This window comes from Diospyros lotus, chromosome 5 (genome assembly GCF_014633365.1).
Source record: "Diospyros lotus cultivar Yz01 chromosome 5, ASM1463336v1, whole genome shotgun sequence".
Classification (NCBI taxonomy): domain Eukaryota; kingdom Viridiplantae; phylum Streptophyta; class Magnoliopsida; order Ericales; family Ebenaceae; genus Diospyros; species Diospyros lotus.
The window spans coordinates 7,015,904-7,035,679 of record NC_068342.1 but is presented as its reverse complement, the minus strand read 5'-3'; the positions used below and the strand labels follow the sequence as shown (position 1 = coordinate 7,035,679).

At 35.8% G+C, this 19,776-nt stretch overlaps 2 protein-coding genes across 6 annotated transcripts; one reads left to right on the top strand and one right to left on the bottom strand.

The window, feature by feature from the left end:
* Positions 1-1,814: 1,814 nt before the first annotated feature.
* On the bottom strand, positions 1,815-14,115 carry LOC127801858 (uncharacterized). 5 transcript variants are annotated; one of them, XR_008023207.1, is made up of 6 exons: positions 13,825-14,115; positions 5,341-5,438; positions 5,197-5,252; positions 2,593-2,702; positions 2,266-2,389; positions 1,815-2,017 (listed from the first exon to the last, which is right to left on the bottom strand). XR_008023207.1 is itself a non-coding variant. In XM_052337341.1 (5 exons), the coding sequence occupies exons 1-5, from the start codon at positions 13,908-13,910 to the stop codon at positions 2,377-2,379; spliced, it is 363 nt and encodes a 120-aa protein (XP_052193301.1). In that variant the 5' UTR covers positions 13,911-14,115; the 3' UTR covers positions 1,815-2,376. The 5 variants fall into 5 exon arrangements, 2 of the variants coding, with proteins under 2 accessions (XP_052193301.1, XP_052193302.1); XM_052337341.1 differs by having other exon boundaries at positions 1,815-2,389; XM_052337342.1 differs by having other exon boundaries at positions 1,815-2,738.
* An 833-nt stretch (positions 14,116-14,948) lies between these two features.
* LOC127801857 (ADP,ATP carrier protein 1, mitochondrial) lies at positions 14,949-18,528 on the top strand. Its single transcript, XM_052337340.1, has 4 exons — positions 14,949-15,183; positions 16,756-17,277; positions 17,359-17,730; positions 17,913-18,528. Exons 2-4 carry the CDS (start codon positions 16,768-16,770, stop codon positions 18,207-18,209), a joined length of 1,179 nt encoding a protein of 392 aa, XP_052193300.1. The 5' UTR covers positions 14,949-15,183; positions 16,756-16,767; the 3' UTR covers positions 18,210-18,528.
* The last annotated feature ends 1,248 nt before the right edge of the window (positions 18,529-19,776 follow it).

Genomic DNA, 19,776 nt, shown 5'->3' with positions numbered 1-19,776 from the left:
GCATGGACGATTGTGTCAAGAAGCCCTTTTACTTTTAGAGATCTCTGAGAAAAGTGTGTTTATTCCTTTTGATCAGAGTTGATGACTGTGTTTGTTTTATTATTATTATTATTATTATTATTATTATGAGTTTTGTTAATAATTATGTTTAGCGATACAAATATATAATTGTTACAAGCATTTCTTGAACCGCATTGGACTATTGACAAGACTGCTCTGGGATAAGAGTGGTCCAATGATAAAGCTCAACCTCTCAGAGTACAACGGGGCCAACAACGAAGATGATTATGCAAGGTCGCATAATTGCTAAAGTGCAAGCTTCAATTACAATAGCAAACGAGCTCTTAACGATGGCTCTAGTTCGTTGGTCAACCTAATTAGCTCGCAAAGAAGATCACGAAGTAGAATAATCGGATTTGATGTCTACTTGTTCTTATCCATGGAAAACCAAATCTCACATGGTGCGAAACTTTTACTTCTTGTTTTAAGGAGATAAGAAGGGCACTTTGTCCCTCACAAGGTGACTCCATCACATTTAATTTTGTGTAAATTATCTATATCTCACACTATAAATAGAAGATCAAAAGCTATTGTACAGGAATGATAAAAAAATATATACGATGACTCTATTAAAATTGTCAAAAAACAGTCATGGACTAAGTATTGTTCTGTCCGAATCACGTAAAAAACTCTTGAGTATTATTAGTTGATGGAGTAATTGTTTTCTTCCCACGTATTTGTGATTACTGGATCTGTAAATGAACCTCGATCGACTATTTTGGCAAGTCGACAATAATATATTAATATTTAAATAATATTTTTTTATTATTATAATATATTTCTGCTAACTTGCATTAAATGTCCTAGAAAATGGTTCCCAAGACTACACGAATGTTCCTCTGGGTGCGAGCCTCCTTCTAGTTTTAAATCTCTCCGTTCAAGAATGAAGAATGGTCTAGTTTTGGCGTTTTCAGTCATCCCATGGACCAATTCCAATTCCAAAGCCTAATATTTTAATTTATGTAAAAACAAATTTTATTATTAATTCTCTTCAAAAGCAAATTATTATTATTATTATTATTATTATTATTATTAAACGTTATTTATAACTAAAATGGTAACCCAAATATGACCTTTTTTCTAATCTTTGAGCCATATATAATTATTTTTATTTTTTCAACCACTTGTATATCTATCAGTCCCGATAGAGATTTAGTACAAATTGATCCCCACAAAAAGATATGAGGTTGAAAGCCCCACGTGATGTGTTTTGACAAAAAGATAATAATTACACAAGTGAATTTATTTTATTTTTTGATCACGTAAAATAAAATAGACATAAAATTTATTATCTTAGAAGGTAAAATTATTATTTTTTAAATAAAAAAGTTTTATTATATGAGTGGTCCTCACCTCTATGAACCTCAACTAGATTTGTTTGCCACCGCATTGAGATAAATTTTGATGAAATATTATTATATATGTTGAGATATGAAAAGAGAAAATAGAAAGTAAATTTATAAGTCTTTGTATTTGAACTTTAACTAGTATCTAGACCAACCAAACTAAGATAAATTTGGATATAATATAATTATGAGTTGAAAACCTCACATGTTTTGAGTTTTAGCTAGAAAAAAAAGAAAAAAAAAACCCACATACTGTTTGGACAAAAAACTACTAATTATCATAAGTGAATTTTATTCTTCAATCATATAGAGAAGAAACGCACACTAATCAAATCTACAATCTCTTAGATATTATAATTTTTTTTGTATAAAACGAGATTGGTAGAGAGCAATTACAATAGCTCAAGGTACTTGAGTGATTTGTATCTTCACTAATTAAACACAAGAGATAATGAAAACCTCTTATATGGTGCGGACAAAAAAAAATTATTACTACAAGTAAGCCAAACTTACAATATCTCAAAGTGATGTTATTAATTACACTTATTTGAATAAGCTACTATAGATAGTCACCTCATATGATACCAAATCCTATAACTTGCTTCAACAATCTGTAGAAACACGAAAAGTTTTACAAAGATTCAGGTAGCTAAAATAGTGTTGACTGAGGTGCAAAGGAATGGGACCAATTTCTTTCTTAATTCGTTCGCTTATCCTGCAGAGAGTAGAAAAGTGCTTTGTTTTTTGGGGGGATGGGGGGATGGATGTGGAGATCAATGCTATTTGCAAAATGCAAGGTCTACAAAATAAGAAAAAAGAAAATTGAGCATGCAATTATAGGAACTCACTGTTCACCTACCAAATTGATGTCATCCGCACTTGAATAGTTCTGCATGCATGAAAGCGATTGCACTCTCTCTCTCTCCCCAGTTGGATACAATTCAGATATAGACAGTAAGCCATCATACCGTCATGAACTTTTCCTGTAATTTAGAGCCTTGCTCTTAAAAGCTCGAGATTACAAGAGATAACTCAGCTCCTGTCCTTTCCTTCACTATTTTTTCTTTTTTGAGTCGTGCTTTCTACTAATGTTTAAGCTTTCTGTGTGCTACAGTATAGTAAATGCCAGCATCCACAAAGAATAAATAAAAATAGATAAAAAAATATTGAAAGGAAGCAAAGTTACCTGAAGAGGATCAGTCTGCCATTCAACTTTACTGTTTTGCATTCTCTTAGCAAACAATTTCTAGTACTCGTTTCTTCTTCTTTTTTCGTGGTTGGTGCTTGGTGGATGTTCTAGGAAAATACCAAATTATGTAGAAGTCACCCCCCCTTCACCAACAAGAAGTATGAACTAAAAAACTCATTAGCAATGAGGAACGCATAACAACAATGAACATTTTATTCATTTCTAAGAACATCCTACAATGTCAATTATTATATGAACCAAACTTTAACAACTATAACTCAAAACTCACTCCCTGAACAGTCATCGAGGAGTTGAGACTCATTATACTTGAGACCAAGTTATGCATCACAAGAACATCCTACAACACTGATCACTATATGGATCAAATTTTAACAATGATAATTGAAACTCATTGCCTCTATAGTCATTGAGAAGTTAATGCTCGTTATACTTAAAAACACAGTTTTCACAGTAAATAACAAACTTTGTTGCAGCTGAATGTTTTTTCTTCCAATTTTCAAACTGACCACGCAAACCATAAGGGACCCTGATCAGATGATCCTGTAAAGGGGAATATATATCTCGGTCTTCTGCACCAAAAAGGGAAACCTGGTCAGATGGTCCTAACCATATTAACTTTCCAGGTTCTCCAAAAGCTGGCACCAAAAATTCTATCCAGAACATTCGTTTTGGTCCAGCAATATATAATTGCTTCCTTGTACACGCTATCCAGCAAGCAAACCATTGGTTTTGTGTAAAAAAACACAATTGAGGTGTTTAAATGTCTATGAAACTCTCTCTTTAGGTACGCTAATTGATAGTAAGAATACACATTATCGCCAAACATGTCCATATATATGCATTCAATTAGAATGCAGTAAAAATACGAAAGAAACACAAATTTGTTTAGGTTTACCTCTAAATAAGTATGTCAATTGATCTCAGAAGCACGTGAAGAGAGGTCTGATTAGAGGATCGATTTTCTCTAAGAAGAAAAAGTTAAAAACAAAAAATTTTCCTAGTCTTGTCATTTTGTTGAAAGAAATGGTCAGAAGCAGCAGTTTTAACTGTCAATAGCGACAGTAAGCTACTAAGGTTAGTTGTGGAAAATGATTTCCAGTTTTTTATCTCCAATTTTCTATAAAATCTCCAGATTTCATTTTCCATAGAAAATTTGAAAACATGATTAAATGTTAGAAATACTCCAAAAAATGAGAGATGTTTGTGGAAAATTTTAGAAAACCATATCTTCCGAATCTCCCAATTAATAAGGAAAACTCATTTTCTGAGTTTTCCAAATCTCCATTTCTATTTGGGAAATACTTTTTGTACTTGAACAAGTTTTCCAATTTTTTGTTTTCTGTGGAGTAATTTTCTGGAAAACTAGGGCAGTCTTCCACAACCAAACAGCCCCTAAGCCTTCCTAGGGGAAGCAACTGTAGTCTTTTAATAATAGGTGGCAACTTTCTACAGGGTTGCCTCAATGATAATGTGGCAAAAGATGGACCTCATAGTGAGCACCAATGCAGGGGATGATAGGGACAGCTTCCACAAATTTCGAAGCTATTTTAGCATTTCATCCAGCAGCCACTGTTGTGCTATACATATTTCTGCAAATTCCCCTCAAAACTTTCAAGCAAAAAAGTTTAGTTTTTCTTCACAAACCCCCCAGCACGACACCTTTCTATGCGTAGGAGGAAAATGACCCTAAACAAAGTATGCTTTGCAAGAAAATGCACTGGAACACATTTTTCCGGTAGTGGATTGATTCAATGCATCACCTTGAATTAGGTTGCCTATGAAATCTGATAGCTTAGGGTGCGTTTGGGAGAGTGTGAAGTAATGGAATTAGATGGAATGGTGAAGGAAATATATTCTCTTTGTTTGAGAGGCTTTTAAGTAATGGAATGGAAAGGGATTGGTTCCATCTAATCTTCTTAAAATGAGCACTTTCAGTCTCCAAATTGGAGGAGGTTGGGTGGAAAGGAGACTAAAAGTACTCATTCTATCCATTACTTCTATCTAATTCCATTACTTTTGATCCTAACCTCTCCCAAACAAGGAGAAATAACCTTTCATTCCATTTGTTTCATTTCCTTTCCACTCATTTATAATTCATTCTATTCCATTCCATTACCAAATCACCCCCAAGCACAGCCTTAATCAAAATGCCCTAAATTGAGATCCACCTTTAAACATTTCGTGATCAAACCCCACAGGGACGGATCCAGAAATCTATGTAGTGGGAGGCTAATATTTTTTTTTAAGGTATAAAATTACACATCACAAATTTTGGGGTGGGCTGGAATTTTTTTTGACTGGATTATTAATAAAATTTATTATTTTTTATATTAAAAATTTATTTTTAATTGTGAGCTGCCCAGGGCAGCTCATGCATACATCCGCGCCTGACCCCAGTTCTCCAAGGTTTATCTTAGTGATAGTATTGACCTGGAGCAAAACTAAAAACAAATGGCCCCATTACATCAAGGAACATTTATACAGGCCCTCGGCAGGCATCCTATATAAGCATTACTTTTGAAATTCATATAGCTGCAAGCGATGGAAATATGTGGAGCAAAAAATGTAGCATAATTTTACCTTCTTTAGCCATATGCCATGTTGTGTCCATTGAGAGAAGGCAAATCTCAGAGATCCTGAACAAAGTGGATATCCAATAGGAATGAATAATTGCAGCTCATAAGTAAAAAGCAAAATGACAAAGCTAAAGCACAGATCGTTCACTCTTTGCCAATTTGGATGGTTGCCCATCACCATCCAGTTGGGTGGTTGTCCTTCCCAATAGTGATGCTAGTGGCATTGAGTTCAAACACAATCCCAACCTGGACATCAGAATCAACATCAAAAGAATAAAGCAAATGATGTAGCATGCAAGAAATGGTCCTTTCTTGAGCCAGATGGAATGTTGCCAAGCATTGAGAGAAAATTCCCAAAAATCCAGTGCTGAAGGAGATTTCTAGAGAAATTAATCAATAATTAAGTCCCTCATAGATAAAAGTAAAATCAAAGTCATAAAATGCCAACCCTTTCTGTCCTTCGCTAAATTGGATGTGTAGTCTATCGCCAAATCTATATCAGAACTTTTGTTGATCTTTAATCCAGCCAATGTCCAAGTCTGCCCACATCTTTAAACTCTACGAGGTTCCAAACATTAATTTTTATCTATGGAAGTGTCAGGACATCATTAAAACCATAAAGAACTGCTTTATATTTCCATACAATAATTAACTGCACAAGGAAAAAATTCATCCATCTTGAAAGTGCTACAAGCCCAACCAAAAAAGGTAAAGAAAAATGACGACAGTGAGCACTACAAAAATATTCACTACAATTTAGGACAAGGAATTCTCAGTTCAATAAATAAATAGTCATTTCAAAACTTAAACATCAATGAAGTGACACTTTCTTGACTTCTCACCCTAGTTTTCTGTAAATCCAGAGAAATCTGTGGCCAAGGCATCCAACACCTTTCCCTTTCCCTTCAAAATTTTTCTGGCAAATAGAACCAGACTGACTAGGACTTTCATATCAAGCAGTAAACACGAAATGAATTTTCACAATGCAAGAAAATGAACTGAAAAGATATTAAAAGAGAAGAAGAATAAGATACATCTGTAGATAAAGGTTCCTCGAATATAAATTACAGAAGGAACTTAAAAGCACATGCACGGACATGTGGGACACAGCATGGAGATGTTAAAACTATGATTCTCAAAAGATGAAGAGATGGCATGGTGGGAACATATAGAAAATAAGTAGTTCCATATATTCTTTATAGAACAGTCACAACGGCAACATACCAAGAAAAAAACATCTTTCATAGCATAAAACTCAGCATGTCAGTCACCAGTTAGACAATGATTATTCTATCATCCATAGATTAAGATGTTAATATAATTCATAATGTCTGTTTTTAAGTATCTGATGATGTCAAAATTGGTCACCAATTGAATTTGTAAGACTTCCCCCGAGATCTGAACCTCGTCCCTAACTAACCTGGCCTTGAGATTCCTGCACGCGCAAGATAAGAGTAACTGCCCCAAGGCTCAACTGGGAAGATACCACTCTAATGCTTAAGTCAGCAAAGAATTCTGGAGATAGCTTGTAAGCTTGAAAGAGTAGTGTAGAATGTCATACCTTTTGCTCACCTCTTGAGGTCTTTTTATACCTTTTGGGTTGAGCTTCATGATAAGGATCATGATGAGAATTAGTTAGCCCTGCTCATGTCATGGAGGATTAGGTGATTCCTCCTAGTTTCATGAGTCCATGAGTGATTTGGGTTAGGATTATTAGATGAGAATGGAATATCTCATCCCAAGTTTGTGGAGATTAGGACACATGGCACCAAGAGGACTTGAAATGTCTATCTTGTATTTTTTCCATTCTAGGCTTGGATTTGTCTATTCCCTAGATTATAGGGATTGCCTCCTGTTGAGGGGTTATCCTATGGGAATTGCCTCTAGAGGAGGGCTTAACGGATATTCAAGCCTTCTTTTGTTTGAACCATGCTTTGTGAAGTTTCTCTATCTTAGCCTAGAGAATACTTCAGTGCCCATTTTCTACCCAGATTAAGTTCTTTCAGATTGCTTATCTCCGAGCAATTAGGGAGCATTATCAGTCCGGATTCTGGAAACCTCATTGTGGCTAGGCCTTCACGGTCAACCCATGTGTTAACTAGGTATTTTTGACTTCTAGCGTGGCTTGGATGACTTGACACTTTGTCTTATGTGGATTTATCTATTTTCCTGGACATCATTAGGACTCTCCCACTTCCTTAGTTTAGATGTTAACACTTTTGGACTTAAGAAGCTAATGCTATGTCAATCGTGGCCATTAATTTCATAGGTGCATTTAGGACATGTCCTCCATTGTTGGTGCATGCGATGGTTTTTTTGATTTCCTATGTGGATGGTGTGCGACTAGGAGATCTCCTGTCATCATTGCCACCTTTGGGGCTTTCCACCTTTTTTGGCAGTGATTTCTCCTTAGCAATTAAACTGTCTCCTTCTCCTTGTACCTATATATACCTTTTTCTCTATTGCATTTAGGATTTTTCTACCTTTCCTCCTACCTGTGCTTTTCGTGTTCTTCCCTTTTCTGCAACCTTCTACTCCTTGCAAATTTTCCCTCTTTCATTCATTTCTTGCTTCCTTTGCTAGAGAGATGGCTCTCGAATTTAGTTAGTTTAATGCCATTGAGGTTGAACTAGTGAAGTACGAGATTCACCTTGCTTCTCTCTCGTCTTCAGTTCATCTTTCGTAGATTGAGAGAAAGGCCTCCATTTAATAAACATACAACATCCCAAAGGACTCGATGGTGGAGGGTCAACACCCACCTCAAAGCCTATCATCCCATCTCTCGAATCTACTTCCACGAGGCAACCTTCAAGTGGGGTTTTCGCCATCTGCTAAGAAGAAGAGTGATGGACCTACTCCGACACCTTGACACCGCCAATTGTCTCCCTTCAAATGGAGGTACCTAGTGGGGTTTATCGTCATTTACTTTGTTGCTTTGTTGTTCGTGTCAAAGTGTGGTAGGCCCATAACACATGGGAGTTCTTCCACCCAAAGGGATTTTGCTGCAGAGAACCAAGTTTTGAGATCTTGCAGGATGGTTCTATTAGTGACTTTAACCTAAACATTAGCTTGAGGCTAGCCTACTGTTGAAAATCACAGCTTAGTGTTATACACCTCACAAATGTCCTAGAAAGGTCTACAATTAAACTGTGCATCATTGTTTGCAACTATGATTCTTGGGACCTTGAATTGGCAAAGGATCAACTGATTTAGAAAGTCTTTGGCCTTCCACGTGATGATTTTTGCAAATGGCTCTACCTCTATCCACTTAGTGAAATAGTCAACTGTCACTATCAAATATCACCTCTAACCTGTTGGCAAGGGGGAGCCCCCACGAGATCAATGCCCCATTGATAGAATAGAGATGGCAATAGTAAGTGCTTCATTGACTGCGATGGTCGATGGATCCAATTTGATTCTTTGAATGTCTCTGATAGCTATCACACTTTGAAACTAATTTTTTAGCGTTTGCAAAAAGAGTCAACCAGTAGTAACAATGCTGAAGTACTTTGAATACGAGAAGCTAACAAGACAACTCAATATGCTAACAAAACAAAAGAAACTTACTCAACAAAAAAATAAAAGAAAAAATAAAATCAAAACTCCTACACCTTGGAAGCATAATGAATTAGGTGTACTCTTTATTTTATTGTTCAGCAAACGATTTTCATTCACAAAGGAGAACCTACAAAACAGCTCCCATGAATATTTGTGGCTTATGAGTATCTTTAGCCAAAAAAAAAAAGAATATTTGCTACTTAACTCAATAAAAAAAGAAAAATAAAATATCTACACTTGAGACAAGAGTTGAGATCCTGCAACAATCTCAAAGAAACCTTCTTGGGGATGATTCGGCTTCGTTAAAGCAAATTAGGAGGTGGATACTTTTAAGTACCTGGCGAGACAAGGGAATCATGGCTAACAAGACAACTCTACATCCTTGCTTCCCTATAGACTTCGTTTAAGGTTGCAAATAACATCGCAAACTTCCCGCTCATTTAGGCTTCAACTTTGAGATAATGATTGATTTTGGTGGCTGCAGCGATTTCGATCTCTTTTGGATTTGTCCCTCTTGGTCTAAGAACGACGTCTTTGGCTTCTACAATCTCAGTTGTTCCATCACTAATCTTCTTGGTCATGTGGTGGGATTTCCTGAGGTGCGTGTTGTCATGAATGATTCTTCTTTCTTCTATGATATTCTCTTGGTCTCCACTGATATAATTCCAAAGGCTACCATCCCTCCCGATGCCTTGATTAGTTCGAGATTGATTATTGTTCCTGGTATTGCTTCCTTCTCCTTGATTATTAACAAGGATTTGGACTTGCCTGCTCAACTTGTCTAGCTGTATAACAAAAACCAAGGGGTCCATAGCTATAGGATGATCATTTGGTTACCTTTCTTTATTTTGAGTTTATGGATCGGATAATCATTGATAATGGGGTGATCAATCAGGTGGTCTGTCATCTCATTGTGTCAAGGGAAAACCTTTGTTCCCACAGACAATGCCAAATAATGATGTTGAAATTGGTCACCAATTGAATTTGTAAGACTTCCCATAAGATTCAAACCACATACTGAACTAACCCAAGCTTGAAATTCCTTACACACCAAGAAAAGACTAACTGCCTTGGGGCTCGACTGGGAAGATGCCACTCTAATGCTTAAGTTAGCAAAGAATTTTAGAAATAGGTTATAAGCTTGAAAGAGTAGTGTAGAATATCATATCTTTGGTTCACCCCTCAAGGTCTTTTTGGGTTAGGATCAAGATGAGAAGTGGTCGACCACACCCATACTACAAAGGATTAGTTGATTCCTCCTAGTTTCGCAACTCCATGAGTAATTTGGGTTAGGATTATTAGATGAACAAGGAATATCATGTCCCAGATTTGTGGAGATTAGGGCACGTGGCACCAAGAGAATGTGGAAAGTCTATCCTATGTTTCTCCATACTAGGCTTGGATTTTTCTGTTTCCTAGATTATACGGATTGCCTCATGTCGAGGGCTTATCCTATGGGAATTTCCTCTAGAGGAGGGCCTAATGAATAAGTTCTTTGAGACCTTTTGTTTAAACCATGCTTTGTGAAGATTATCTCTATCTTGGCCCAAAGGATAACTTCGATGCCCAGCTTATACCCAAACTAGGTTCTTTTGAATTGCTCATCTTCGAGCAATTAAGGAGTATTATCAGTCTAGGATTTAGATTCTTCATTGCAGTTGGGCCTTTAGGGTCAACCCGTGTTTGACCGGGTGCTTTTGACTTCCAGAGTGGCTTGGATGATCTAACACTTTGTCCTATGTGGATTTTCCTATTTTCTTGGGCATCATCAGTATCATTCTAGGACTGACTCTAGGTAGCCAATACTCCACAACTCAACAAGTCACCACTCAACTTTACAATATACAAAATTAGGTTTTTTAAGTTAAAATAGAGTCCACAAATTGGACTAAAGATAGTACAATGAGAGCACAAATACAAAGTAATAGGAAACATTATAGACATTATTGATGAAGAATTGAAAGCAATTCTTAGATCTACACATCAGCACTTGAAGAATGGCTTTTGTTCTCTAGGCTCTAGCAAAGGATAAGTCATTTCATACTTTGAAACTATTTGAGGAGTTAAGAGAAGAGTATGAATGTGTATCAATGATGATCATTAACTTCAAATCTTCTTCAAAAGTTTTATTATAAACTTGTGGCGGGTGATTTTAGGTCAAATCTCCCAAATCAATCACCAATGGCTTGATTTGATTGAGAATGGAAATTTCCAAGATATTCGCAATCACAGAAAAACAACCGTTATGGCCTGTCAATCAACTGATGGATCGAGGAATCAACTTTTAAGTCCATTTTCCATAAGGGCAGTCAACTGTTAAGTTGACTCATGCATTAGAAATATGTAGCATTTAAAATAAAATGGAAGGAAGATCGATTGTTCCCTGAAACAGTGGTCTGTTAGGTCTATTGTGCAAAATAATGACCATCTTACCTGAATTGTCGCCTTCCACAATCAACTATTGATAGACTGTGCAAACAAGTGAGTATCTTACCTTGACCGGCTTTGGAAGATCGATTGTTATGGTTGATTAAAGGCTCTAGAATGTTAACCCATACACAATTTCAACTGGTTTATCCATCTACAGCTTTGTGCTTGTTTGCATTTACCATTATTTAAGTAAATGTCCAAATTTTTCTTTTAAGTTATATTTTATTCTCTATTTTCTTAAAACACAAATGTAAATAAAGAAGTATCTCACCCCCCATTTGAATTCAATGAAAATATCAAAAACAAAATCAAACTCTTTTAAAGATAAAAAGTTAAAATTAGGTTCCTAGCACAAATTCGCAACATTCTAAATTTAGCATCTTTTCACATCCAAGATAATAGATCTCTTACTAATAAAAAATTCATTAAATATCATTTTAAGAACAATCCATATGAAATAACAAAAAACAAGGAATTGATTTAGAAAATGAAATAATTTTCTCGGTCCTCCCACTGTAAAGTTCGATCTCTTAGACTTTTAGAACAAATTTCAAGACCTTGATTGTCAAATACACTAAATTTCCAAAGACATCTCATTTTTTAATATCAAAACTAAACTAGGCACAAGCTGCTTAACAATTTTTTGGTTAAAAAAATTATTTAATGTGAACCTTAAATCAAAAAGGATGTTGGATGAGATGCTTAAAGTTGTGACAATTATAGAGGGATCAAGCTAATGAGCCGCACTACAAAATTTTGGGCAAGGATGACCAAACAAAGATTAGGGAGAGCAACTAAGGTCTCTAAGAACCAACTGGTTTTATGCTAGATGGGTCAACAACAGAAGATATTTAATTACTAAGATACCTAATGGCATGGTCTAAAAATAATAAAAAAGATTTGCATATGCCATTTATAGAATTGGAAAAAAAAACTATAGCAGAGTCCCCAAAGAAGTCTTGTCGAAGGTGTTGAAGAAGAAAGGAGTTGACAACTTCGAATTACTTATATATAGCTTATTACGACATGCACCATTAAGTAAAAATGTGTGTCAAGATTGATGTGAGAGATACTTCCCAATTTCAATTGAATTACATTAAGGATTTTCATTGAGCCCTAACCTCTTTGCTCTTCTGATGGATGAACTCAAAAAGTACATCCAAGAAGAAGTGTCTTGTCATATGTTATTTTCATAGGCATGAAAAATAAACTTGAATTATGGAGAAGCTTCTAGAATTAAGTACGTCAACAACTGAGTATGAGTATTTGGAACTTGAAGACCAAGTTACTCCCCGCAAAAAAAGAAAAAAGAAAAAAAAGAAGATTAATTTAATTTGATATCTTGTATTAATTAATTGTTCAAACAAGAATGGGGGATTATGGAGGATGTTACTCATAAAATTAAGACATGATGGTTAAAATGAATAAGTGCATTAGCATTTTATGCAATTGTAAAATCCCTTAAAAGATAAAAGAGAAGTTTTATTGAATAGCTATAAGACCATCTTTATTGCATGGCTTAAAATGTTCGATAATTAAACATGAACGTATGCAAAATATAAGATGAGAATATTACAGTAGATGAAGATAGATATATATATATATAAGAAACAACAAAATAAGAAACAAAATCATATATAATAAAGTTAGAATGGGTGTCACGTTTAAGATGGTTTGCATATGTGAGAAAAAGACCAATAAAACCACTTGAGAGGTGAATGAATGAAATGGAGGAAATTTGTAACAAAAAAGGGAGAGGATGACCTCATGACATAAGATATAAAAACGTTATACAAAATGTGGCTACGAATAAAAATAGTTAGAGGTCCAAAACTCATATAGCTGGCCCCGCTCAATGGGATTAACATTTGAGATCGTTGTTGTACCTTAGAATATGAAGACTTCAAATTGAGTAGGTCAAAGACTAAATATATGGAATATTGGTTAGTTTTAAAAGATAAAGTTACAAGGGGGTCATGGTGGGACTTTAAAGATTAAGTTATTTTTAGAAATATTAGTTTAGATATCTCGAATCAATTATTTAAAAAGAATAGGAGATTATCGAGAATATTACCATAAAATCCAGGCTTGCAATGATGATGACCACGACTTGTCATAGTTCAACATAGTCAGGAATTAGTGTAAAATAATATATAAAGATAACCATGAATGAAAAGGAGTGAAGTGCTAGAATTAGTGTAGACAACCCACCCCATCAATTGGGATTAAGGCTTGCAATGATGATGACGACGACTGGTCATAGTTCAACATAGTCAGGAATTGTCATATTTCAGTATCTAATCCTATCATGCATCTTTTTCCTTCAATGCCTGCAAGGATGTAAATTTTTTATCAATCTTAAGCGTCTTGATATCAGTTTCAAGCTTAACCTACGAAAGCTGCATGGATCCTTGGATGACTACTACTCCATCATAGACAAGGTAAAAGTTGGGGCTGCTATGCTACGGAGTGCCTACTCCATCATAGGCCGCTGTGGCATTTCATCAAACATTAACGATTCAAAGAGCACGGACAAACAGAGCACCTTCTTTCCGTCTTATTGTCAACGGCCACAAGGTCGAGAAAAAGGCATTATGTGGACGACAACAATAGCAAAGAAGTTTAACATAAGAATGGGACTTACCAACACGTAATTCGTCGAACCGTGAGAGTTAGCAAAGGATCTGGCATGCTCGGGAAACCATTAGCGAGTGAAGTTGAAGAACACATTGGAAAGGCATTTCGATTGTGTTCTTGGGAATGAAAAGCAACCCAAAGACATGTCAAAACCCGCCGTCGCCCACCAGGGCTTGAACCTGATCGGAGAAAGAAAGCGTCGGCGACAAGCAGCCAAGGACCACCATTATGATATCGAGAAGATGAATGAAAAACAACTCAATTTTGACTGCGTTTTCAGTGTAAATGGTGACTAATAATGTACACCATTCTACATGAAATTTTTGTTTTAAATTAGAGTAATGTTCATGTATCATATTTTTATTAAAGAATATATTAGACAAAAAAAAATAATAATATATGATCTTCCTAATCTCATCAAATGAGAAAGCGTCGTATAACTAATGATATCGTTATCGATCATGACTTTTAACATTATTCTTAAAATTAATATTTTTATTTATATAAAATTTATAAAAATAAAAATAAAAAAAACATGTTGGATGTAGTTGGGATGATGGACACTGCCACCGATCAATTTATTTGTAGTATTAATTATATAATTTTGTAATTATAATTTATTTTAATGAATTTGATATTCATATTTTATAATTATAATATTTATATTAAAAGGCCCAAAAAAATTCAGGCTCACAAGATGTTGGTAATCATCCTTAGAGACAATAGACTTTTGGGGAGGGGCTTTGATATTATTTATACATATAAAATCACAATAAGTTGATAGATGTTGATAATTTAACACAAATCTAATTTGAGGTGGTTAAATTCAAAATAGATAATCAAAGCCCAATCAAATTAAAAAAAAAAAAAAAATCTAAACTACATTGACCAATGTTCATATTAATATGAATAAGTTGTGGAAGTCTGAAGTCTATCCAAACTGGAAAGCACCATCAAGTGCTATGCTTAAAATTGCATGGCCATATTCAAAAGCAAATTGGGTTACTTAAAAGTGTTGTAAATATGAAAAACTTTGAAAGGGCCAGTTGATTTCGGTTAGCAAAGGGACGTTGGATCTTCAAAAGGCCGTTTTTTTTCTTTCCAAACGTCTCTCTCTCTCTCTCTCTCTGCTTGGCCTTTCGCTTCCTAGATTGGCTCTCCACCTTTCGCCCTCTCTTTGGCTCCGCCGCGAGTGGCGGAGAGCCACCCACGAAGCCACATTTCGTCACTTCCATCGGAGCCTCAAAGCTAATATAATACACTGCATATCTGCATCGCTTTCTCTCTATATGCTTTCTCCAGATTACGTGATCTACCTTACGCCATTTCCTTGTTTTTAGTTTAACGCCGAAGGAACTTATTGCAGGTGATTGCATCTGGACTCAGTCAATCTGCCGGCCTCTGGTCGATCCTGTCGTTTAAATTTTCATTCTGTGTGCCTATTTTATGGATCGTTGGTTTCTGATGTCTCTGATCTGTGCTTCTGTTTGTGAAATGCCTCATAGTTAGTTCATTTGTGAAAATGAGACAAAGAAGAAAGGATATTGTTCTTGTTCCACTTATGTTACTGAGTTATCATTTCCAGGTGGCATATCTGTTGTGATCTGATCTGATGAGCCTTACCTCATCAACCAATCACCACTCACCTGTTATGAGCCTAAAGTACGTTAGTGGGGTGTGATTTTTAATCAACCTATCAACTGTGGATTTTTGGTCTAGAAGAGCTTTCCATGAATCCAATTTATTAAATTGATTGGTTATTTTTTGCAGTACATAGTTAAATTGCATATGAAAATTTAGCCAATTATTTGTCACACGTTTGTTTTGACTTTGTCCTTGTTCTCTCTTGGCTCACTTCTGGCACAGTGAATGCTATTCTTACAGGGTCCTCTGACTCTTGTTTCCTTTTATTTTCACAGATTTGTTAATGATCTTTGTGACTTTGTCCATAAGTGCAGCTGAGGCATTTGCAAGTTAATAAACTAAACAACATATCATGCCCTACTCCCACTATGTGGAGTCAACTACGTGAATTCTAGCTCAATAATCATTTCTATCTATGGCATTATGGCCTTTGCAAGTTAATAAATTATCTCTGACAGTTTGTTAAAGATATTTGTCTATAAATGCAACTGAAAGGGTAAAATTGCAAGGGAATGAAACAACTTTGCGTTATATTGGCAGCTTCTTTATTAGTTTTGTATCCAATATTCACTTTAATTCATTTCACTGGAGTCCAATATTAAACTAGAAGTACAAAATATACTGCTCTGGAGTGTTCCTACTTTTCTTGATCGTCATACCTGATATTCTAAATTTTGCCTTTGATTGGAGTTCTAAGTTATTCTGTGTTGGTGAAGATTTTTAAATATGAGCAATTCATAACTTCATTTGCTAGAAAAGGTACTGATCTGTCAGTCGAGTTGGTCAAACTGGGTTCAGTATCTCTTGGTCTGATTAAATATTTCCCTGTTTCCTGGTGTCTCCATATGTTAGGAGGGTTTGGAAGTGTATGTATGAATTTCCTTCACTTTTTGATTCCGAAGTTGCGTGAAGAACAATCCGGATGATTGAAAATTCTCTTCTATTCTAACATTTTGAGGGAGCCATAATATTGTTGGCCATGAAGTCAGGCCGACTGGTGCTGGGATGTATTCAACAGACTGAATTTTCGGGCCAAGGACTGAAAGTCTACTGCACCAATAAGAAATAGAGATGAAGGAAATCAAACCTGTAGAAAATTAATTGCATGCTTGACTATTTGGACTATACATATATAGTTTTTTTTTATTTTTTTGCTGATTCACATATAGTTTTTTTGGTAGAGCAACCATTGTTTTCTTCTGGTCGTCTAAAACTAACTGTAGAATATAGATGAAAGGTTTGTTAGGCTCCTGTTTCTTGGCAGTCTCCTTGAGATGATTCTTCTTCCTTGTAGGCATAATACATCATGATTGAGCAGCCACAACAACCCACTGTTGCTCAGAAGGTAGCTGGTCAGCTCCTTCTCAGATCAAACCCAACTCAAGATCTACAAGCATTTGGGCGTGGTTTCCAGCAGCCATCTTTGTACCACAGAAGATTCCAATATGGGAACTACACCAGTGCTGCACTGCAATACCCTGTGTTGCAACCATGTGGAGGGGCGCAGGACTTGTCCATGGTTGCCTCAACCAAATCACCTGTTTTTGTCCAAGCCCCGTCAGAAAAGGGCTTTGCAGGCTTTGCCATTGATTTTCTTATGGGTGGAGTCTCTGCAGCTGTATCTAAAACTGCAGCTGCCCCAATTGAACGTGTAAAGCTTTTGATCCAGAATCAGGATGAGATGATTAAAGCCGGAAGACTCTCTGAACCATACAAGGGAATTGGTGATTGTTTCAGCCGGACAATGAAGGACGAAGGGATGTTTTCATTGTGGAGAGGGAACACCGCTAATGTCATCCGTTATTTTCCAACTCAGGCAAGATATTTATTGCCTTCCCCACATGTTTTTTTTTTTTTTTCTGATTTATCCAATTTTAACTGTTGTAAATTGTACCAGGCCTTGAACTTTGCCTTCAAAGACTACTTCAAGAGGCTTTTCAATTTTAAGAAAGACAAGGATGGTTACTGGAAATGGTTTGCAGGCAACCTGGCATCTGGAGGCGCAGCCGGTGCTTCCTCCCTGTTCTTCGTCTATTCACTGGACTATGCTCGAACCCGTTTGGCAAACGATTCAAAGGCTGCCAAGAAGGGAGGAGGAAGGCAATTTAATGGCTTGGTTGATGTTTATAGGAAGACATTAGCATCTGATGGTATTGCTGGGCTATACCGCGGATTTAATATCTCATGTATTGGTATTATTGTCTACCGTGGTCTCTACTTTGGAATGTATGATTCTCTGAAGCCAGTGCTTCTAACTGGAAAGTTGCAGGTTAGTTACTTGTTATGACTCAATTTCTTCTCAGCAAGATCTAGGGTGGGTTACTTCGGTTAGTCATCAGAAAAACAATTTTTTGTTAATATTTGACTCCATAAACATGGAACCAATCTTCTTTCTCACAATCACCATTCAGCATATGGACTACATCTGTTTTCTACTTTTGATGCTTTCAGGATAGTTTCTTTGCTAGCTTTGCCCTTGGTTGGCTCATCACAAATGGTGCCGGACTTGCGTCATATCCAATTGACACAGTCCGGAGAAGAATGATGATGACCTCCGGTGAAGCCGTCAAGTACAAGAGTTCCATGGATGCTTTCTCCCAGATCCTGAAGAATGAGGGTGCCAAGTCTCTCTTCAAGGGTGCCGGTGCAAACATTCTCCGTGCCATCGCTGGGGCTGGAGTGCTTGCCGGTTATGATAAACTGCAGATGATCGTCTTCGGGAAGAAGTATGGATCTGGTGGCGCTTAACTTAAGGCTACATACTTGGTTGCATAATTAAGGTTGATGCTGATGACAAAATATCAAACTTTGCAGAAGCTAACCGGCCAATTTTCTTCTTCTTCTTCTTCTTCAATAAGTCAGAGCCCAATTTTCCATTTTGAGTCTATTTTTTCAGTTGCAAGCTAAATTTTCAAAGCGGCTGATAATGGGAATGTTGTTAATTAGTTTCAGTTAGGTGATAGAGAATAAGATGTTTCTGGAACTTGTATTCCAAATGTGAGAGAGATATGATTCTGTATGACTCTCGGGGATATATATATATATATATATATAATTATTTTCAACCCTCTTTAGGTGATGACAGAACTTTGCATTGATATGAAAAATGCAATTATGTTTTAACTTTGAAGTTCTACTGCAGTAGATTATTATTATGGTATCATCATTGGAACATATTACATAGGACTGTTTCTTTTAAGTTAAAGGTGATTGTATCATTGGATGCTCTTACTGTTTGAATTCATAGTCTCAGCTGGGTCACACGGCAACTTTGACATCACAATTTGAAGACTTGATGTTATGATTCACAATACTTTTATTATTTTTTCAAAAATTACTACTATTTAAATATTTCTTTTCTAAAATAAATTAAGGGAGGTTAAAACTTAAAAGTTGGTTATCCACTAATTGACAGGACAAAAGTGCACAAGACTCCTTGTTTTAAAGAAGTCAATATTTGTACATAAGCTTTTTTTTTTTTTTCCTGTAAAAGGGTGGTTCTTATAACACAAGGACATTTCAATCACAAAATAACATTACTATTAAAAATATCATATTCATTGACCAGTGTATATAAAATATTGTATAATATTATTAATCTCATACAAATTAATGTGCCCCTCTATCCAAAAAAAAGTAGATTTCTAAGCGACCCTCTCCCGGCCACTGCAAAGCAAAAAATTATTTCTCACCAGTACATTAAAAATAACTCTCCCCCAGGTGTCGCAAAGTAGAGAGTCGAGAAACCTGTAGTTCAGCAGATGCTTGAATACTCTTCTACTACAATAATAGTTGCCTAAGGTGGGATCTCTGAAAAGAAAATCGACCAAATTGAATTTTCCAGCTCAAGAACTAGACAAATTTGACCCTCAATTCGGTTCGGTTAAAAATCCAATGACCAGATGATCGGATTGTGTTAATAGAGAACCGATCTTCTTGTAATCTGCATATATTAGACAGACCGAATGATTTAGGCAACTGATTATCTATTAGACATATTCTTTCTTAACCCACTTGATATTGATATAAATTGTAGGTAAAAGTTCCATCATTCAGTATCTGAATTCAAAACCAAGCTGAATCAATAAAGTGTTACAGTTTTATCTTCATTTTCATCTTCATTGCAATTGTTATACGCAAGAAACTTCATTCCATTTTCCACAAAAGTTCAAAAGGAAACTCAGTTCTATGCATAAAAAGAAGGAAAAAGGAAAAAGAAGGAGAAAGGAAATTTCCCATCTCTACTATAATTGGGCATGCTTGTCTCAAATATTCCCCTTTTGGTTCAACCCCTTGACCTTGACTTGCTAGAAAA

What these genes read in the sequence shown, in the direction of transcription:
- LOC127801857 (XM_052337340.1), top strand. Translation starts at nt 16,768, where the DNA reads ATGATTGAGCAGCCACAACAACCCACTGTTGCTCAGAAGGTAGCTGGT. An exon ending in TCCGTTATTTTCCAACTCAG is followed by an intron (nt 17,278 to 17,358) that starts GCAAGATATTTA and finishes AAATTGTACCAG; the next exon opens with GCCTTGAACTTTGCCTTCAA. An exon ending in TTCTAACTGGAAAGTTGCAG is followed by an intron (nt 17,731 to 17,912) that starts GTTAGTTACTTG and finishes TGATGCTTTCAG; the next exon opens with GATAGTTTCTTTGCTAGCTT.
- LOC127801858 (XM_052337341.1), bottom strand. Translation starts at nt 13,910, where the DNA reads ATGTGTTCTTCAACTTCACTCGCTAATGGTTTCCCGAGCATGCCAGAT. An exon ending in GTTCGACGAATTACGTGTTG is followed by an intron (nt 5,439 to 13,824) that starts GTAAGTCCCATT and finishes TCTGATGTCCAG; the next exon opens with GTTGGGATTGTGTTTGAACT. An exon ending in ATGGCATATGGCTAAAGAAG is followed by an intron (nt 2,703 to 5,196) that starts GTAAAATTATGC and finishes GTATTTTCCTAG; the next exon opens with AACATCCACCAAGCACCAAC.